Here is a 17,500-nt window from a genome sequence, read left to right as displayed (position 1 = left end):
TATTCTGAAAAACGTATGTTTCCATATCAGTGGTGCTCAAACTTTTGCATGTCAAGGACCACCAAAATGATTATGTATTTGGCCGCCGACGCCCATCTCAAAATATTTTGTTCCAGGGACCACCCAGAAGCAAAGATTTGACTTAAAAATGTTCCCTTTAAAAGAATATATAAATTCAAAGATTTGCACACATTTTCACGATTTTTCAAAAATAGCAGATCTACAAGCTCGTAGCTATTTTTGAATAGCCAAAGTGTAAAATAATGCTTTTTAGCTCAAATCAAAAAATGATACTGATGCGTTCCAGGTCCTATTGGGTTAACGACATACCACATGCTGTCACCTGGAACCAGACCACGGTGACGAAAAGGGCCCTGATTAGAAATCTGTTTAATTTATGAAGCACTGTCGGGCAGAAACCTCTTATCTCCACGTTTTAACTGTTTACGTTTTTTTTTTTGGTAAATCAACTACGCCCTACTTGATCATAGTACAGTGTCACACAAAAGCAGCAAAAATAGTAGGTACACAAGCACAAAACGTGTCACGTTGTATATCCACTATTTGTTTTGCTATTTTTTTATTTGAATCCTGAAAAGACATGGTTTCCACCCGACAGAGATGATATGCAAAGTTATTCATTATACAGACGCTGTATAAAAACTGTTACTTTACAGGAAATGGGACAAAATAAACTTTGTTCCAGTTGCTCCACTGATTCACGAGGTCTTGTTAATACTTTTCATTGATTCAATATTTATAAAAACCCACAGATAGACATAACTACTTTCACTATAAAAAAATCATAAATAGTGAAAGTATATTAGCTTACAAGCTCACAACACTCTTGTAAAACATTCCTTTACAAGAAAGAACTGCACAAGAATTGCACAAAGTGTGAAAATATTTCATCCATTTTCAAAGATTGTCCAAAGTATTTCAAACTTTTCCCAAAAAATAGCAAAGAAATGGGATCTACAGTAATGCGACATGTTTTGTGCTTGTATCGACTATTTTCGAAACAGGACTTAACTGGTTAAATCCCTCCTGAACACCAAGAGTTTTTTTTTTCACATAATAGTAGGCTATGAATCCTTTTTTTCTTTTCTTTTATTTTCTTTTCTTGTCTTTTCTTTCCCAGCACTGGGTCCATTTGGTTTGGAGTGTATAAGCCTATAAAGCCTCACACAGAAAGCTTACCCACGGTTCCTTTCAAGAAAGTGGTTGGATAAAGTAAATACTCAAGTAGTCAAAAGTACAAATTACAAAGTAATTTTATTTTTTATATCAGTGCATTGCTGTATTGAAATGAATATTCAAACATTGAAAAAAAAGAAAAGTATTTTTAATTTGAAATGTGACACGTTGTGAGCTTGTATAACTGCTCTTTACACTATTTGAAATAGGGCTTAAGTGGTAAATTCACAATATAAAAAGTAACAGAGACAGTTACAGTGCAGAAGACTACTACAATCAAAGGCAGCGGGAAAACAGAACGTTACTCAAGTAAATGTACTTAGTTACTGTCCACCATTGTGTATAAGCTTCTTCACATAGAAATCTAACCAACGGTTCCTTTCAAGGCTAGCGTCACATTAGCAATGCAGCCGCTCTCTCTCTCTCTCTCTCTCTCTCTCTCTCTCTCTCTCTCTCTCTCTCTCTCTCTCTCTGCTTACTGTACGGGTCTTACAGCTCCCACAATGCATCTGCAACGCCGTTGTGTGGCCCTTTGTGGCGCTGGGGCCATTCCTGTCTACCCGTTCCTTCAATTCTAATGCTTTCCTTTCATTGCAAGGTGCTGAATGCACTACAGTGTGATGAATGAAAATCATAGTGTGTGTATGTGTGTGTGTGTGTGTGTGTGTGTGTGTGTGTGTGTGTGTGTGTGTGTGTGTGTGTGTGTGTGTGTGTGTGTGTGTGTGTGTGTGTGTGTGTGTGTGCGCGTGCGTGTGCGTGTGTGTGTGTGTGTGTGTGTGTGTGTGTGGGGGGGGGGGGGTCGTCAATGTAGATGGTGGGTGGATGTAGAGTGGTTGCAGTTTTGACATAATCTTTACATTTTGCTTTTATTTGGTTTTTGGTGTTTGATTTCAGTTTAGTTTTAGTCAGAATCTTGAGTAAAAATGTCTCTTGTTAGTCTTGTATGACGAAGTAGGGCATCAATTTACGAAAAAAATAAATATGGAGATATACAAGGTTTCTACACGACAGCAACGATATGCAGGTGTGTGCTGCACATTATTGAAACCTCACTAGCATGTCGTACTGACCAGCGTGATCTATAGTATGAGAGTGACGTCACTAGCATAGACTCCCATTGTAAGAATGGAATGCGGAAATGCTCTGTCTATCTCAATGAGGAAGTTCCAACGTTTGGAACTACAGCCCATAGCAGCCCGCTTTGCGGCGAGATCAAAGCGTGATGGAACGCTCTCTAAGGGTCTGGTAACGACATAGCGTGTGAAGTTGAGTTCTACTTCCTGTTGGGTGGACGTGCACTTCCTGTTAAGGGGGCTACATGCTACGAAATATTCCATCCGACATCAGAACTTTTTTGATAAGACACCTTTCATACTCATTTAGCCTACTGCCAACTGAACTGAGAGGTGATCTGTCATCTGTTGTTGTTTTTGGTTTATTTTGTACCCGAAAACAAATGAAAAAATATCTTTAATTTGAATTTCCACTTCTGCTATGCAGCATGAATATGAATTCATTAGGATTGAATTGGATTAGGAGGTGAATTAATAAATGAGTCAGGAGGTGAATTAGTCTATATTTTGATTAGTTTTTGTTGCATTGCTGTTTTGTCCAGATGTGTGAGTGTTGACAGTTTAATGGACCACGATGGAAACTAGCCTCTGGCTTTTTGTATCAACCATTTGGCGTGTTTTAACTAGTTGTACTGCCTGTACTTTAAAGAAGTCGTCAATAATGTATTCAATCAACCAATCAATGAGTTAGGAGGTGAATGAGAAAGGTGGGTGTGAAACCATACAGACATTCCAGACCAGCAGATTGAGTGTGATGATTGATTGATTGATTGATAGATCAGCCAATGGTGCATAATACATATCGGTAAAAGCTCTATAGCAGCAGAAGGTATATTTACAAAAAAATGAGTCGTGGGGGCGGGAGACAGAGGAGGCTACTACCAAGGCGTTCTATGGTTTTCTACTAAGCCCAGTTGCATTTTGAGGTCAGCCATTCTTTTAGGTTAGTTCAGAGGTTGGATAGGGAGTCGAGATCTTTAACGGCTTTTGGCAGGTCATTCCACATTATGGTGGCAGCATATAGTAGAATGCATTTTCCCCGTGTTTGAGACACAATTTTGGGGGAACGAGGTCAGATGATTTCCTTCTGGTTGTATGCCCATGGGCATCACTCACTATAGAAGTAGTTAGACTGTTCCTTAAGGTGTTGTTTTCCTCTAGGATGGTAGGAGAGGAGCACTAGTTTTAGTTACCGTTAGCAGGTGGCCGCGTGCGTCGACGAGTTGGCAAGCCATGGTGGACGGAATCGTTTACCACGTGAAGAAAAACGAGCGCTCCCTTCAAGGACTGACTTATATTCAAGGGCTCACAAACCATCCCAGGGTTGAACAATATCGTGTCCTGTAGAGCAGTGGTTCTCAAAGTGGGGTCCGGGGACCCCCAGGGGTCCTTGAGGGGGTTTCGGTCAGTCCTCTGCAAAATAAATGATAGTTAGGAACCAAATGGACCTTTACAGGTCTTTAACTCTGAGAGTGTGGAGATGTAACCGACACCGGCGCACAACTAAGTATAAATCAGGCACGATTCTGGAGACAGACGAGACGCGTGGGTCCTGCCGTGAAGCTCGGATCCCTTGCAGATGTTTCTAGATAGTACGAGCAGGCTTTGAAATCAGGGTCATACGAGTTAAAATGAATATTACAACAGCACATAATCAGTAGCTCTGCCAGGCGTTTATATAATGCTGCACCCGGAGAAATTTGGTCTTTTTTCTCTAGTGCTGCAGAAATGCCACAAAAAAAAAAACACCACCTACTTAATTATTGCCATCTTCAGACTCCATTTATTTATTTATTTTGCCATTGATTTCCTTTGATAATTCTTTGCGGTGGGGGGAATCGTGGGAGGCTTGTGTGTCGGGGTGCGACCGCAATTTAGAGCCTATTTTCCTCCCCCTCCCGATGCTGCCCGGCTTTGCATTGTTGTCAGGATCATTATGGAGTGTGTAATAATGGGGAATTATGGGGCCTATTGTCAACTGCCAGTGGTCAGGTTAAAAATAAAGAAAGAAAGATGCTACGGAGCCATTATCTCGAGCTCGCTGGGCTCTGAAATGAACTCGGTGGCAGTGTGCGCGACGATTGTAATAAATAGCGCGCTGAAAATTAACTTCCCCCGGATTATATAGACTGTGGTGGAAGAGGTACCCTGATTTTTATTGTACTTAAGTAAACGTAGCTATTACACAATGTAGATATACATTTAAAAGGCCTGTGTTTCCAAATTCTACTTGTGCAAAAGTACAAAGGTATTGGCATCAAAATATACCTAGAGGACATTTTTCAAAATTCGTCAAATATATTTGAAAATAGCAGATCTACGAGCTCACGTTTGGTGTGGATCGGAGCAACGGTGCGCCTCGCAGGTCCGCATGTTACGTTTTTGACGTCCACCGTCCGCCCGACCTCTAGGGCTAATATAGGATTATAAAACATACATTAACCACTTAAGCCCTATTTTATACTTCGCCTATTCAAAAACAGCTGATCTGCAAGCTCACGACGTGGCGCAATGTGACGCGTTGTAGAGATTGTAGATCGACTATTTTCGAAAATGCGACACATTTTGAAACAAATCTGTGAATTGGGACGTTCTGCATAATGAGTACTTTTACTTTTGGTACTGTAAGTATATTTCAATACCAATACTTTTGTGCTTTTACTCAAGTCACATTTTACTTTGACTTGTAACAGAGTATTTTTATATAGTGGTATGGCTACTTTAAAAAAAAGTAAAAAATAATCTGACTACTTCTTCCATCACCTCTGGAAACGGCTTTGTTAAACGAGGATTTTTATGCATGCTAAATACTGGCGGGCACAGATGGCAGAACAAGCGCCTGTGATTATGCTTTTAGCGCAAGCAGTGACATGCATATTTATGTTCAGACTAAAAAATATATATATATAAAAAAAAAGACCATGTGATTCATATCTTCTAATCTACTAATCTAGTGATGTGGAAGCCAAACATATTCGTATCTCTGTAAACAGATACATTTAGATGTTGGATTAGCTGTTACGCACAAGTTAAGTACGGAACGGGCTTGTGTACCTGTTAAATGGTTTTATTTTCACGGCAGTGGAGATGTAAGACTGATGCTGATGATGGCAGTGATGGATTTTGTTGGGTTTTTGTGACTGTGTTGACCGTCAGCTTGATGTGAATGGATGAAACACATCCCCCTGGACAAAAAAAATATGTATACACCAGAAGGGGGTGTCCGCCCTGAGACTGGGAGGTCGGGAGTTTGATTCCCCGGCCGGGTCGTACCAAAGAAAAAAAATTGGTCCAATGGCACTCAGCATTACGGACGTCTTGTCCAGGGGGTGTACAGTACTTGTACATCATGGCTGGGGGATGCACTTCAAGCCGCTACAGAAACAGGAGATATGCCCCTGACCTATGGGTCACATGGCTCGGCGAGGCTTACTTTAGAAGGGAGGTACGTACCTATGTGGATTTGACCTTTCCTTGTTGCACAAAGACCTGCAGTATGTCCCATACCTGTTACACTGGTTTAGTGAACTGCACCTGAACACTGCACCTGCTGCTACCTTCAAATCTCGTCTCATGGCAGCACGTTTACTGTATGTACACAATGCTAAAGTTCTAAACATCATGTACATACAGTGCATACGCTATACAGTACATCTGTTTTTGTTTTTACCTGTTTCTATTCTGTGATGTTTCACAAAATAGAACCCCCCTTCACTATCTTTTGTTTGTTTTTCTTTCCATTTTCCATTTTCTCCCAATTTATTCGTTATGCCAAATCCTAATTCCCCCATGTAGTCCCTCTCACTGCTGACCCCTACTGGCTGGTCTTCGGGAGGGTGTAGAACAATGATTCAGAAAGTGAAATCTGGTGAGGACTCTGCTTGTGTTCGGCTGAGACGGGTCTTGCGTGTGTGCACGTGTGCCCTGTGTGTGTGTGTGTGTGTGTGTGTGTGTGTGTGTGTGTGTGTGTGTGTGTGCCGCGTATGTGCTGCGTGTGTGTGTGCGCGTGTGTGCATGCGTGCATGTGGGTGCATTTGCGCTTTACCTTCGTGTGTGTGTGTGTGTGTGTGTGTGTGTGTGTGTGTGTGTGTGTGTGTGTGTGTGTGTGTGTGTGTGTGTGTGTGTGTGGCCAGTGCGCATATAAGTGGCGCATGTGAGTGGCGCGCTGTGCCATCCTGTTGGTACTGCATTTGTGTAATTAGGTGCAGCTTTGTATTGCAATCAGTTGCAGGTGTTCTTCTCATGTTCATGGAGACACACACACACACACACACGCACACGCACACGCACACGCACACGCACACGCACACACACACACACACACACACACACACACACACACACACACAAAAGCCACTTGTAGAAGTGGCTGGCTCCGCAAAAAAAAAAGAAGCAAACAGGTGCCCTGACCAACCTCTAAGAGTTGCAATTGCAGTGACCTGATTTTAGTTTTCACCTCATGTTCTTCAATTACATTTTGCTCCCCTGTTTCTAACCGTTGATCCTCCTGTCCGCCACCAGGGGAGCCAAATCAACCAGATTCCGACCAAGTACAGCCAGGCGGAATCCACCAAGTTCCTGGTCCTGACGGTGGTGTCCATCCTGTGCATCCTCGGCGTGCTGCTGGCCTCCACGGTGGTCTACTGCCTGCGGCACCGCTCCCACCACAAGATCAAAGAGAAGCTCACCAACCTGGGCACAGAGACGGGCAGCGATGCTACCGCCACCTATCAGGTAGGAGGACCCAACTGTTCCACTGGTGTCACTTCAGTGGTGGAAGAAGTAGGGACAACGGTAGCCTAAAGCAAGCCAAACAACATTTTATGCCGCGAACCCCCAAAATAATCATATTTGAACAGGGGACCACCTAAAATAATCATATTTGAGCTGGGGACCACCCAAAATAATCATATTTGAACTGGGGACCACCCAAAATAATCATATTTGAACTGGGGACCCCCCACCCTGATAGCCACTTGGAATTGTAGGCATTGCATTTAGTTTGGCTCAGTTCCACAGATACATATTGTGAAAATATTTGAACTGCAAGCTCACAACGGCTCGCAGTGCAAGCCATTGTGGCTATTTTCACAATGTTTGCCTCTTTCATACGTAATATGAAAAAATATCTTAAAAGTCATTAAATTGTAACTTCAGAAATGTGCAGATACCCTGTATACACTTTTACTGTTGAATGAGAAAATAATGTTGCACATTAACTCTTTCAGTGCCAAGAGTATTTTCTTAAAGTACTCCCCCAGTGCCAGCAATTTGCGTTTTTTTTTATTTATTTTATTTATTTATTTTATTTTTCATTCAAATAAATGATCTGATTGGGTTTTTAAACCCATAATACAGTTCTACCAGTAGAGAGCAACAAATCGACACATTGATGACCTCGCTGGCTCACTCGCCCCCTCCCAAACAGGCTCACGTCATATCCGGTCATAACCGGATGTTGACATTTTCGACAATCGTTGATCGGGCTAAATTACACGAGATACACGACTACGATGACTGATCGTCACCCAGACCAAAGAGAGTAGACGTGGACCTCTCCGTTCGCTTTTTATACCGTGTGAAAAACCGTGACTTTCCCTATTCTGGCCGAAAATCACCGGAGAAAAACAACGTGACCCGGAAATGAATTTTTTTTTTTACATCCGGCTCTGGGTGAGTCTGAAGGAGTCAGGAAGCGAAAGTGATCATGAAAAATAAACAGAATAGCGCGACCACAGTCAAAAGTAAAAACTCGGGATTTCTCGTGCTGGCACGGAGGGTACTCGGGAAAAACTCGGGATATCTCGGGGCGTGGCACTGAGAGAGTTAAGCTAATCTTCTCGGGGACCCCCCAAATCGTTTGTTTGGGAAGCACTGGCCTAAGGTTAGAGGAGGAGGAAGTGAATGGCCACCATTCACCTCTCCCCCTAACACTGCTGACGTGCCCTTGAGCAAGGCACTGAACCCTCGACTACTCCAGTGGAGCTGCTCTTTGGCCAACAGTGTAGGACTGTAGTTGTACTGGTCAGCTCGCAGGTTTTTGCGTGTGTGTGTGTGCAGGGCGTGGCTGAAAATGAGCATCTGTGCTCTGTACCTTTCTCTGGGTAAATAAAGGACAAAAAAGGCCTACAAATCTTTTTGTACAGTAAAAATATCTATACCACACTTTCTTCCGGTTGAAAACTAGTATTCATTATTTGTGGACGTGCGTCGTTTCTCAGTCGAAAAGGACGTTGCCGACTCTCCCAAAATGGATTGCAAAGACATTATTTAGGAGTTTCCTGCGTAGTAAAAGGCTTACATTAACATCTGTATTCATGTCAATGATAGTGTGTGCTTAATTCACTGTGGGGAAGACTGCTTTATTTGTTTTTAGGCCCAGCAATTTGCTCTGTACGCAAAGTATTTATAGAATACTTATATTGTCTATTAAAACACATTCCCTGCCAGAGGGTTTTTTTTATTTTACTTCCCCCAGTGCCAGTGTTTAATTTTTTTTTACACAGGAGCCGAGATACAGGATTTTAAAGTAATAAGTTAACCAAGGAGTGAATGGAGCTAGAAATCTTTGGATTGTGATATCTCTGGTTCTGTGTGGATAAATTGAAAAAAAAAAAGACCAAAAAAACGGTAAACGGTTATACTCGTGGATGGCAGACTTTGGCAGTAAACGGGTGTATTTTTCATCAACGGTTATACTCGTGATTGGCAGGTAAAGTGTTAACATACTCTACCATACAGATGTACTAGTTATATTCCGAAGTTTGCAGGCCCTGGCAGTGGCGGACTTAACTGTAGGCAAGGTTAGGCGACCGCCTGGGGCCTCAAGAGTTAGGGGGCCTCATGAAAAAAATAAAATACATTTCTGTAGCCCTACTTTTAGCTTTTTAATGGATCCCATGTTAGTAAAGTCTGATAAAAGTATCAAACTCCCAAAATGCACCAGAATACTGGAAATTACTATTCTGTGGAGGGGGTCTCATACTACCGTTCGCCTGGGGCCTCCAGATCCTTAAGTCCGCCCCTGGGCCCTGGGTAGGCAACCTGGCCTGGTGCAGACCTGCACTTTGAGGAGCGCCCTTATCTAGTTATTATTATTGTTATTATTATTTTGTATTTGAATTTTATTTATTATTATTCAGATATTTTTAGGACCATTACAGGGTTGATGTGCTTATTTTGCCTGTGTTAATTGCAGCTAGTCCCTCACATATTCCGTATTACCACCCCAAGCTATTACCCCTCCCCATCCCCTCCTGTTTGCTGTAATTATCCTTCAGCTGGAATAGAGGCCTGTGAAATTTAATTTCCACTATCCAATATGAAATGGCTTTTTAAGCAAGGAATTAGATTGAGAATTCTCTCTCTCTCTCTCTCTCTCTCTCTCTCTCTCTCTCTCTCTCTCTCTCTCTCTCTCTCTTCTCTCTCTCTCTCTCTCTCTGACCTTTTCCATGCTAAAGAGAGTGGTCTTGTGAACATTGATTCAGGGACCCCAGTTATAGCTTTCATTTTATGGTCTGCCGGGCTGATGCTGTTTATATTTAATAAAGTGTGAATCTTGTTATGTTACATTCTGCTTTACAGTTTCCTTTTAGAAGTTTAGTCAGTAAATGCCATAAAGGGCATTCATATTAACCACATGAGAGAAGATAATCCACTTTAAATTCTCAAAATCGGTCATATTGATAGCTTAGTCATGCAAGTGTTAAGCCCTATACACCTTGTTTTACGTCAAACAGAGAAAAACAACCAATCTACAAGTGTTGTGGTTCCGAATATTTGCCTGTTGTGGCCCGTGTTTGCCTATTTTCACTGAATGACGTGTTTGTCTATTACGCTAATAATACAAATATTAATTGGCCCTTTCAATTGATATATTTTGGTATACTTTACAAATGAATAACAGTGGATTTGCTCAAACTACATCTATTTTGAATCATAGAATTATGAAAACGTGTACACAATACTTACCATATGAGATCTGATATTAGGGTCAATATGTCTTTATTTATTTTTGTTAAAAAAAGTTAAAGGTCTATATTCTGATAGTAATCATTGCTATAGATAATAACAGGGGTCTCCCTGTCTTTCCAGCTCTTCAGTAAACAGAACATTCATTTTCACATTTTCACCAAGGACCTCAATGGAAACGGACCTTTTAGACAAAGTATTTTAAATGTAACTGTGCTTTTTTGCCTAATAACATATTCAATCAATAAAAAGGTAGGTTGCCAATTTCATCCAATCAGGAGAGAACCCGCCCCCCCCCCACTACAATTATCAGATTATTATTGTTATTATTATTGTTATTATTATTATTATTATTATTATTATTATTATTATTATTATTATTATTATTATTATTATTATTATTATTATTATTATTTCTCTCATCACTTTACGTTTCACTTGTTTATCCTGTATCCAGTATGAGTTCTCTCTACTGATTGGATGGAATTGGTATCCCAACCTAAACATTTATTTTCTGTTTACTAAAGAGCTGGGGACACATGGGGAGACCCCTGTTACTGAACAAACACTCTATAGCAATGATTACCATCATAATATAGAGCTATTTTAAAAATGTTATAAAAACAACAACCACTCACACCACCTCTAAAACACGGACAACTGCTCTACCTTTGTTAGACTAATGATCAAACATAACAAAAGATGTTTGGTTCTCACTCATCACCCGCCAGACTCCTATCCCACAATTGCTTGCATTTGAATATCTGAGCACAAGGCAGGCAATTAGGAACTGAAATTTAAAAATAAATAAAAAAATAAACATAGATCACAACATCTCATGTCCTGTGTGTTTTTTCAAGAACCAAGATAACATGTAACTTTTTGTTTTAAAACTCGGATCAGAATCTTCTTTATTGTCACATCACAGGTTTGCAGATATAAAGAGGGGGGGGGGGGGTTTGTTGGCCCGTTGGTCGTAATTTGGACTTGACACGACATGAAAAGTGAGGGATTGATATTGTAGCGTTAACGAGGCACATGTTTATATAACAGTGGCCCACTGGTGGATTGCAAGTGGACCCCGGAAAATGTATGTTAAAAAAATACCGTGGGAAATGATTTTTCATTGTGATAAATAGTATATTGATCCAAGCCAGGACACAATCGATTGATTGATCATTAGAATAAACATGCATGCTCTGAAAATGCACACGGCCCACCCACCTGACCACTTAACATGGAGTGCACGCACGCACGCACGCACGCACGCACGCACGCACGCACGCACGCACGCACGCACGCACGCACGCACGCACGCACGCACGCACGCACGCACGCACGCACGCACGCACGCACGCACGCACGCACATTGCTGCGTCTCTCTGTCTCCTCTCAGCATCCACAGCTTGTCAATCAAAGAGTCCCAGGGAAATGGTGGCAAGGGATTCCCAGTGGAATACCAAACTGCAACTAGAATGTTGAATACAATTGACTTTTCCTTGTAACAGAATGCACTGTGGTATACTTTTAGTTCTTACTTCTTCCACCACTGCAGATTAGTTAAAATAACCTTTTATCCATTAAAATAAGTTTCGCATTTCAGCATTAAGATGGCATTTTAACATGTTGAAAGCTGCACTATGTAACTTTCCTCTTCCCCCTCGGATTTGAACCCGGTTTCCTGCGCAAGTGCTGAAATGTGTACCATTGAACAAATAGAGCCTGCCTGCTTGCTTAGGGGATAAATTAAATCATGAAAAAGAATAAAGTCTGCACACTGGTAGTTGCAAAAAGCTGCAGAATGTATTGCTCATCAACGTTTCGGCCTGTTCAGGCCTTCATCAGGACATATTATGTGTAAATAAATAAATTAAATCATGACCAGGTAAAAATTTGTGTCAGATCCTGTGTCTAGGTGAGACATGACCTTTGACTGTGATCTAAATGTCTCAAGAGCAGGGAGAGAAAATACAACCACCCCTATTTTATTCATTAAAAAGTTACATAGTGCCGCTTTAAGGCTTAATAAAAAGCATAATTTTGCTGTCAGGCAAAAACCTTGTATCTCCATGTTTCAAATTAGTTTTTTTCGTAAATCAATACCTAATACTGCATCATACAAGAGTGTCTCACAAAAGTAGTGAAAATAGCCAATCTACAAGCTTACATCGTGTCGCAACGCGTTCTGAGCTTGTAGATTGGCTATTATCACTAGTTTAAGTTTTTACAATAATGAAAAGGAACAGTTTTGTACATACAAGGTTTCCATCTGACAGCGACGATTTCAACACCTTGGGGCAGACGCGGCCAAAGCACAAATCTCCCTTTAAATGTAATCTGGACTGTGGAATAGACAGACGTAATTGGTTGGAGGTTATAAGATGCCTGCAGTTGAATGAGGGCAGCGGAGGTTAGAAATATAGTGTGGTTCTAATCCATGTGGTGCTTTAACAACTAATAATAATCCCTTAAAGTGGATTCTGTGTTTAATCCATTAAGACCGGGAACGCATCTGTGTCATTTTAGATTTCTTTGGCTATTCAAAAATAGCAGATATACAGTACAAGCACATGGTGCCGTGCTATGAGCTTGTAGATCTATTGCTGGTATTTTTGAAAAATCTTGAACATTTTTGCAAATCGTTGAATATATATATATATTTTAAGCAAACATTTGTAACTCAAATCTTTGCCTTTGGGGGTCCCTGGAACTAAATATTTTGAGATGGGGGTCCGTGGCCAAATACATGTTTTCTAAATCCTAACAGTATGTTGCCATTGGTGCTCCAACTTTTTCATGTCAAGGACCCCCAAAATTATATGTATTCGGCCGCAGACCCCTATCTCAAAATATGTTGTTCCAGGGACCCCCCAGAAGCACAGATCGGAGTAGAAAAAATTTGCTTTAAAACACACATATATATATATATATATATATATATATATATATATATATATATATATATATATATATATATTAAAAGATTTGCACACATTTTCAAAAAATAGCAGATCTGTTATTTTTTAATAACCAAATAAATCTTAAAATGACACGGATACGTTCCCGGTCTTAATGCATTAAATCCCTTAAAGTGGATTGTGTGTTTAATAGGTACCCATGAGGCCAGATACAGTCCCTCAGAAACACAATCAGCTTTATTGTCACATGGGCGCTCGGGTGGTGCAGTGGTAAAGTGGCCTGCCCGCCACCGCAGAGATTGTGGGTACGAATCCACCGCGGGAGGGTGATATGCATCGCTGCATGTACTCCTATATGGGCTGGGGGCGGCACCTGTCAGCAGGGAGTGTTGGGCGGGAGGAGTAGGACGAAGGCCCTACGTCCTCCCTTTGGGGGCTCCTCATTGGCAGGTGAGTCGAGATACAACAGCAGTGACAACACACAAATGTGTGCGGGGGAGGAATTAGTTGGCATAACGACTAAATTGGGAGAAAAGGGGGTAAAACGCCCTTTTTAGGGAAGGGGAAGCATTATAGACGAGGGTCAGAAAAGTCAGAAAACCAAACATTCCTCACAAAGTGAAGAAAAATGTATATACATACATACACCGTACATATACAGGCAGCCATGAGAAAGGTGATGGAATGGGGCATGTAAAAAGCAGCATAATACTGTATAAATACGAGTGTCCGCCCTGAGACTGAGACGTCGGGTATTTAATCCCCGGCCGGGTCATACCAAAGACTATAAAAATGGGATCCCAATGCCTCTCTGCTTGGCACTCAGCATCAAGGGTTGGATTGGGGGGTAAGTCCCTGCTACATACTAGCGTTATGTCCAGGGGGTGTACTTTGTTGTACTTTTTTTTTTTGGGGGGGGGGGGGTCTATGCTTCTGGTTATTATATCCCTCCGCCAGGTTGTGAAATCCGTGTGAGTACTTCTTCCGGCATCTACCACACGTGTGACAGTTTTCTTCGTCCCAAAATCAATAGGTGCAGAATGAAGACATTATGTCTTCAGGGCAACAGGAGGATTAAATGTGTGTTGCTTCACTCTCTAAACTCATCCCACCTTTATATGATTCTATGATTCCTTCCAATTTCTCGCCTCCTCCTCCTCGCGCTCTAATTGGCTCTCGGGGGAAGCCGTTTTGCGGCGCGTTTTTAATTACATCGTAAAAGATTTGCTGCGGCTTTCACCCTGCAGGCTTGTTAAAACGCGCAGGGGGGGAGGTCCGGGGGCCGCCAGCGGTCCGAAGTGGACACGTATTTGGGTCTGAGGCTTTACAATTGCAACCATGTGTACACGATTTTCAGTTCAGTTCAGTGATTCTCAACCTTTTTTAATTTCAAAGACCACCCAGTTTGATATGCATTAGACCACAGACCCCCATTTGATAATTTTTTTCAGCTCTGGGACCCCAATCTACACTGTAAAATAATTGAGCTCGGAATGACGATTTTGTTTTGGTCATCTAGAGTAATTGTGCTCAGGTGACGCGTTTTGCGTCACCTCCATACGCAACCCCGTGCGCAAGCTCGTGAGTCGAGCCCATTGGTGAAACCGTTCTCCCTCGTTCATGTGTCGTGCCCCGGGCCGTAATAAGCTGCAGTACCTATGAACGGCCAGCATGTCCAATGCGATTCAATGCAACATCTCGGTTCTGGGGGCTTGGGTGAAAACTTTTCTTACCGGAGAAAAGTTTGGAGGGTCGGAAGGAGTATAGACCGTACATACTGTACATACTGAGTTGAGTCCTGTGTCCACCACTGTGCTCAGGGCTGTGTTTGACTCCCTGATGCTTCGGTATACGGAGGCTGAGAGCCAAGAGCACCATACATCACTGTCTCCGTGGCAACCTGCGGGAATATTAATCACATCACAGGCGCGCAGACTAATGTAGGACTGCTCAAATTAACTCCACCGTCAATCACCCTCACTGTACAGCTAATCTGTAGCGTTTTAACGTACACAGATGACCAGCCAGATACAGATACAGTCGCTGTCCTTGAGCACGGAGAGGCGAGGTTGTACATCAAAGCCTGATTTATACTTTTATACTACGTTTGTCATTGCCCGAAAATAGCCGATCTACAAGCTCACAAGTTGTCGACGCAGTTGAATTTCATGTACTGTAGTTGGCAACCCCTAAGTGCAAAAAATAATAGTAATAATGTTTGTCAGCATCTTTGGCTATTCAAAAATAGCAGATATACAAGCTCATAGCTGTAGATCTACTCTTGAAAAATCGCAAAAATGTGTGCAAATCTATATTTTTAGAGCGAACATTTGTAACTCAAATCTTTGCTTCTGGAGGGGGGGGGGGTCATTAATGTAATTATAAATGACATAAATACATTGAGAACCACTGATATTATAGCAACATAAGTAAAAAAAATAAGCAGAGATTTTAGTTAAAAACGTTCGCTTTAAAAAACATATAATATTTTTTTGTATAAAAAAAAAAAGATTAAAAAAAAAATTGCAGATCTACTAGCTTGTATATCTGCTATTTTTGAATAGCCAAAGACATCTAAAATTACGCAGATGCGTTCCCGGATCGAACGGGTTAATGCGTTTGAGGTGATAGTCAAAATGAGTGCCAAGCTTTCACTGATGTTTACCCAACATGTGGTAGTGTTGTAGGTACAGTATAGTGTTTTAAAGTGAATTTACCCACTAATTTTTCTTTACTTGATTATTTCCATTTTTCAATGCGTTATACTTCTATTTCAATACATCCCAGGGGAAACATTGTACCTTTTTAATTTACTAGAATTATTTGACAGCTTTAGTTACTTTGCAGATTTAGATTATGGAAATGAAACATACATTAAGTGATAAATGATGATGGTTAATCTACCCAGCAGCACATAAAGTAATTAAAATCAGCCCCACCCCCACCTGCGATATTAAAGTGATGAACACATTAATGCAGTACTCATTACAATCCAATATGAATGTGAAATGGGCCATTCTGTATAATGAGTACTTCTATGTTTGGTACTGTACAGTACGTATATTTTAATTGACATGTACTTTTAATCAATGTACTAATCAAGTAACGTTGGTACTGTAAGTATATATTTTTAAGCTGATTCTTTGGTACAATTACTCAAGTAACATTTTTAATACAGGACTTTTACTTGTATGTGTGTGTGTGCGTGCATGAGTGCGTGTGTCTAGTCACCTCGCGTCCTTAATCTCTGTTTATCCAGTGCTAAATGGGAGTAAAGCTCTGTGTCAACATCGTCATGCTTTTGCATGTTCCTGCATAACACACAACCTCAGCAGCCTTGCTCAAGGGTTGCAGGAGGAGAGGTGACTCAGACGGATGATGAGATGAGATGATGTTTCTTTCTTGCATGCACATGGTTTTCTGTTTAAGGCATCCTTTTTACAAATATATTAATAATAATAATAATATGGACGCTTTTAGGTATTTTGTGTCACTGTACATTAGTACAGATTTGTCACTAACTGCATGCTTTTAAAGGGGTAGTTCAACCAAAAAAATCCTTTAACAGGGGGGGGGGGGGGGTCCTTCACATGACAAATGTTCAGTGGTGTAAAGTAACTAAGTACATTTACCTGAGTACTCTACTTAAGTACAGTTTTGAGGTATTTTTATTTTACTGGAGTATTTCCAATTTTCAGTACTTTTACTTCTACTCCACTGCATCTCAGAGGCAAATATTATACTTTTACTCCACTACAATAATTTGAAAACTTTAGTTACTTTGTAGATTTTGATTTCAAAACAAACATTAACCACTTCAGCCCTAAACACATTTTGTCCATTTGAAAATAGCCGATCCATAAGCTCACTGCGTCGCGATGCGACGTATTATGAGCTTGTAGATCTGCTATTTTCAAAAAAATATATATACATTTGAAAACTTGTGAAATGGGACATTCTGCATAATGACTACTTTCTACTTTTGGTACTTTAAGTACATTTCGATACCAATACCTTTGTACTTTTACTTAAGTAAAGGTTGAATTCCAGACTTGTACTTAACAAGAGCATCAGAGTATCTCTACATCGCAGTGTTGATACTTTACACTTAAGCAAAAAGAAAATGTAGTACTTTTTCCTCCACTGCAAATGTCTGAGAACCACTGCTCTAACCACAGCTTCCTGTCTTTCTGTAGGAGCTGTGTCGTCAGCGCATGGCCGTCAAGCCCCCCTCCTCCTCCTCCGCCGCAGAGCGCCCCTCGGAGCCCCTCTCCTCCCGCATCAACAGCGTGTCGTCGCAGTTCAGCGACGGCGGGGGTCCCGCCGCCGTCAGCCCCTCGG

At 41.2% G+C, this 17,500-nt stretch overlaps 1 protein-coding gene across 1 annotated transcript in view; it reads left to right on the top strand.

Moving 5' to 3' along the window:
- Positions 1-17,500, top strand: part of LOC308093616 (receptor-type tyrosine-protein phosphatase N2-like) — a gene marked incomplete at both ends in the record, with an annotated part of 233,685 nt that overhangs the window by 176,928 nt on the left and 39,257 nt on the right. Inside the window, 2 exon segments of the mRNA XM_080439948.1 lie at positions 6,792-7,004; positions 17,356-17,500. The exon segment at positions 17,356-17,500 is cut by the window's right edge and continues 1 nt beyond it. Of these exon segments, the coding sequence (XP_080296074.1) occupies positions 6,792-7,004; positions 17,356-17,500 (358 nt within the window).

The sequence above is a fragment of the Gymnoscopelus braueri genome (assembly GCF_963280865.1).
Source record: "Gymnoscopelus braueri genome assembly, chromosome: 10".
In the NCBI taxonomy this organism is placed as follows: domain Eukaryota; kingdom Metazoa; phylum Chordata; class Actinopteri; order Myctophiformes; family Myctophidae; genus Gymnoscopelus; species Gymnoscopelus braueri.
The sequence above is the reverse complement of the archived record's forward strand: the minus strand, read 5'-3'. Positions and strand labels throughout refer to the sequence as shown.